General features: G+C 48.4%; 1 protein-coding gene across 1 annotated transcript; it reads left to right on the forward strand.

Moving 5' to 3' along the window:
• Positions 1-1,508: 1,508 nt before the first annotated feature.
• Positions 1,509-3,244, forward strand: LOC144930104 (uncharacterized). The gene is made up of 2 exons (XM_078851110.1): positions 1,509-1,903; positions 2,591-3,244. The coding sequence occupies exons 1-2, from the start codon at positions 1,540-1,542 to the stop codon at positions 2,731-2,733; spliced, it is 507 nt and encodes a 168-aa protein (XP_078707236.1). The 5' UTR covers positions 1,509-1,539; the 3' UTR covers positions 2,734-3,244.
• The last annotated feature ends 1,078 nt before the right edge of the window (positions 3,245-4,322 follow it).

The following is a 4,322-nucleotide window of genomic DNA, read 5'->3' on the forward strand; positions in this document are numbered from 1 at the left end:
GCAAGAAGAAGTTTTGGAGCAAGTGATATATAAAATTGAATGGCTTGCAAAATTATAAAGTGGTACAATAATTAATGGCATTAATCATGTATCAAGAGTGGGGAATGTTGGGATACACACACACACCCCTATATATATATAGTGATTCATATATCCATGTAATATGTTATAGGTCATTGAGGCCTGGTATGAATGACGTGTGCTTAACATGAATGTGTGCATTGCAAGTTAGCAACTGAAGCAAGTACTTAAGGTCAAGGACTATTAGAACTCTTTGTGCAAAAATAATCTTATGTTCTAAGAAAAATACGGAAAATTATCAGAAAAGGAAATAACACTAGACGGACTAATGTAAATTGTATAAAGAATTGGAGGAAATGGCATGCCTTGGATCATGGTGACCCGCCCAGAATTGTCTCTTTGGAATTTTGTGGGTAGAAGGCCTAGTAAACAAAGGCAAAGAACCGATGATGCAATGGAATGGACTATAAATGGATGCCTATAATTTCTCCAAATTGGAGTCATTCACTGATCCAGAGTCCTGTGTGGATATAGATGTGTTTTTTGCCGTCTCCCTGCATCTTATGATCTTATCCTGACAGAAGGAAACTAGACTGGTCATCTGGACCATTCTGACCTTTGGACTTTGGTATAGTATGTTTGGGGTGTGACTGTGGAGTAAGTAAGGTTTGTTTTGTAATCAATAACGAGCATATAGAGTATTGTATACCAACACTGTGTCTGGTATCTGCTTGCTCCCCATCCCTTAGCGAGACCTCTGTTGTGGATCTAACACTCTGAACAAGGACTGAATGACCCATCCAAGCTGTGGATATGTTCCAGAGGGATTTTCAAGCTAGCAAACTCACCAACACTGCTAAGAACTTGATATATGGACTTTGTAGTCTTATGTATTTATCTGATTGCTTTACCATTTAACAACTCTCTTCTTGTTCTCTCTTTTTTTCTTTATAATAAACCTTTAGTTTTAGGTCCTGTCTACACTGGCAAGTTTCTGCGCAGTAAAGCAGCTTTCTGCGCTGTAACTCCCGAGATGTACACGCTGCCAAGCCACTTAGTGCAAAGAAACTGCACAGTTGTAGCACTATAAAAAACCACCCCCACGAGAGGCGTAGAGCTTTCTGCGCCAGGGCTACAGCACAGCGGTGCCAGTGTGGACACCGTGGCGATTACAGCTCTGAGATTGGCCTCCGGGAGGTGTCCCACAATGCCTGTTCTCACCTCTCTGGTCATCGGTTTGAACTCTACTGCCCTGCCCTCAGGTGACCAACCGTCAGCCCCACCCCGTACATTCCTTTGCAAATTTGAAAGTCCCTTTGCTGTTTGCATGGTGATGCACGCAGTGATCTCAGTGCATCTTTCCAGGTGGCCATGCCTGCTCCACGCACCAGACAATCCCCCGCTTGGAGCAATGCCGAGCTGCTGGACCTCATCGGCATTTGGGACGAGGAGGCTGGGCAGTCCCAGCTACGCTCCAGTCATCAGAATTTTGATACCTATGGACAGATTTCACGATGCATGACAGAAAGGGGCCATGACCGGGACACACTGCAGTGCAGGATCCAAGTGAAGGAGCTGCAGAACGCCTACCACAAGGCACGGGAGGCAAATTGCCACGCTGGTGCTGCTCCCACGAGCTGCTGGTTCTACAAAGAGCTTGACATGATACTTGGCGGCGACCCCACCTCCATTGTGAAGGCCCCTATGGATATTTCGTTGGCTCGTGTGCCAGTCGAGAGTGGACCGAGCCAAGAGGAGGAAATCTTGGATGAGGATGAGGCCAGAGATGCATGCAGCCAGGAACTCTTTTCTACCCGCGAGGAGGCAAGCCAGGCACAGTTGTCAGAGCTTGGTGAAGTGCAAACAGGAGAGGAGGCCCCTGGTAAGTGGATCTGATTTTGGGGATTGCTGAAGCGATTTGTTGGGGGCAGGAGGGTTGCAGAAAGCCGGCTTGTCTCCCACCACTTGCCTAGTCTGAGCGGCGGAACAGGCTGTTGATTGACTCCCTCACTTAACGGGAATCTCCCTCAGAGGTCTCCAGGAAACTCTTGTGGAGATACTGGGCAATCTGCTGCAGCAGGTTCTTTGGCAGAGTTGCTTTGTTTCTTGTCCCATTAATGGTAACTTTCCTGTGTCACTGTGCCGTCACCGGGGGGTGGGGGACCAGTGCTGCACACAGGTGAGCTGCACAGGGGCCAGGGCAGAAGCTGCAGGCTTGGAGAAGATCCTCCCTTGATTCCCTGCTCACCCTCAGCAGCGAGATATCTTCCATAATGATCACATCCTGTGGAAAGTGTGGGGACAGGAATGATTATCAGGCCCCCTTTACAGTGCTGGCTCTCCCCAAGAGCCATGTGCCAAGTGTACAGCAGGGTCCGGGAACAGTGATTTACCCTGCCCCTGTGGCTACTCACCATTTTGGGGGTCTTGTGGCTCATGTGTGCTTGCCTGGGGTCAATCAGTTAGTGACAGGTGTGTGAGTACTGGCTGTGTTTTAAAGCACTGAATCAGTGTTGTCTGTGTTGCAAACAATACCGCTTCTGTAAAATGTTGTGTTTAAACTTCACAGAGATGACCTTGGGAGCCCAGCCTCCCTCTTCGTTATTGGTGACAGAATGGCTGTGCAGAACTAGAAAGCGGCCAAGAAGAACTAAGGAGGCCTTTCTGCATGAGGTTATGATGCACACTCCACCATCAAAGAACAGGAATTGAAGGAGTGGCGGGACAGTGAGAAGAGGGACCGAAAGGAGAATCTGGAGCACCAGAATGATGCCACGGAGCGGCTCTTAAATGTTGCAAAGCAGACACATTTCAGGAGATACGAGCTCTTCAAACTCAGCAACTCCACGCCCGCCCTCCCCTGCAGCCACTGTCACAAAACTCTTTCCCATGCTCCCCACAGACAGCACCAACACACTCTTATCAACCTCCTCGCTCCAGTATATACCTGAGGCTTCCACTCCTCCCTTCTCACAGTGCAGCACTGTGGACTCCCAGTACCCACTGAACTCAACACCAATCCCTCTGCACTTTGGCCCTGCTGAAGTACCCGCTGCATTGTATTCCAAAGGAAAAGGTTGGATATGATCCCTGGACATACACAAATCTTTAGCCGTCCCGGGACCCCTCCTCTTCCTGAGACTTTCCCTTCCCCCATCCCCCTCCCTGCTGATGTATTTTTTCATTTGACTCTCTCCTCCGGTTGTTGTCTTTTAATAAAAGAATTGTGTTTGTTTGAAAGCAATCTTTATTCTATTAATTAAAAGCAAAAAGAGCACTACAAAGCAACATACAATTATGTTAAACCCCCTTATTGCATCATGTGCACCAATCATCTCCTAGCATTACAAGCGCTGCAGTCCCAAGCATAGCAACAAATATTAGTGGCTTTCAGCTTCAAATTGCTGTCTCAATGCATCCCTGATCCTTACAGCCCCACGCTATGCCCCTCTAATAGCCCTGGTCTCTGGCTGTTCAAGCCTCTGCAGTCTAGCCCTGAGTGAAGCTTTCACCCTTCCCTTCACAAATATTATGGAGCGTACAGCGCACGGCTATAAGCATAGGAATATTGTCATCGGCCAGGTCCAGCTTCCCATAGAGACATTGCCAGTGGGCTTTTAAATGGCCAAATGCACACTCAGTCATTCTGCACTTGTTCACCCTTGTTGAACCATTCCTGGCTGCTGTCAAGTTGCCCTGTGTATGGCTTCATAAGCCATAGAATTAAAGGGTAGGTGGGGTCTCCCAGGATCACAATGAGCATTTTGACTTCCCCTACGGTGATCTTCTGGTCCGGGAAAAAAGTCCCTGCTTGCAGCTTCTTGAACAGGCCAGTGTTCCAAAAGATGAATGCATCATGCACCTTTCCGGACCAGCCTGGATTAATGTCTGTGAAATGCCCACAGTGATCCACAAGCCCTTGGAAAACCACTGAGAAATAGCCCTTGCGATTAATGTACTCAGTGGCTAGGTGGTCTGGTGCCAGAATTGGAATATACATGCCATCTATTGCCCCTCCGCAGTTAGGGAAGCCCATTTGTGCAAAGCCATCCACAATGTCATGCACGTTGCCCAGAGTCACGATCTTTCAGAGCAGGATGTGATTAATGGCCCTGCACACTTCCATCAACAAGAGTCCAACGGTCGACTTTCCCACTCCGAACTGGTTAGTGACAGATCGGTAGCAGTCTGGAGTAGTCAGCTTCCACAGTGCAATCGCCACACGCTTCTCCAGTGACGGGGCAGCTCTCATTCTCATGTTCTTGCACCACAGGGCTCGAGCAAGCGCCTCACACAGTCCC

This window comes from Lepidochelys kempii, chromosome 1 (assembly GCF_965140285.1).
Source record: "Lepidochelys kempii isolate rLepKem1 chromosome 1, rLepKem1.hap1, whole genome shotgun sequence".
Lineage (NCBI taxonomy): Eukaryota > Metazoa > Chordata > Testudines > Cheloniidae > Lepidochelys > Lepidochelys kempii.

Excerpts from the sequence above, each read along its gene's own strand:
- LOC144930104 (XM_078851110.1), top strand. The coding sequence starts at position 1,540 with ATGACAGAAAGGGGCCATGACCGGGACACACTGCAGTGCAGGATCCAA. Across the intron at positions 1,904-2,590 it reads AACAGGAGAGGAGGCCCCTG|AGATGACCTTGGGAGCCCAG; the intron begins GTAAGTGGATCT and ends TAAACTTCACAG.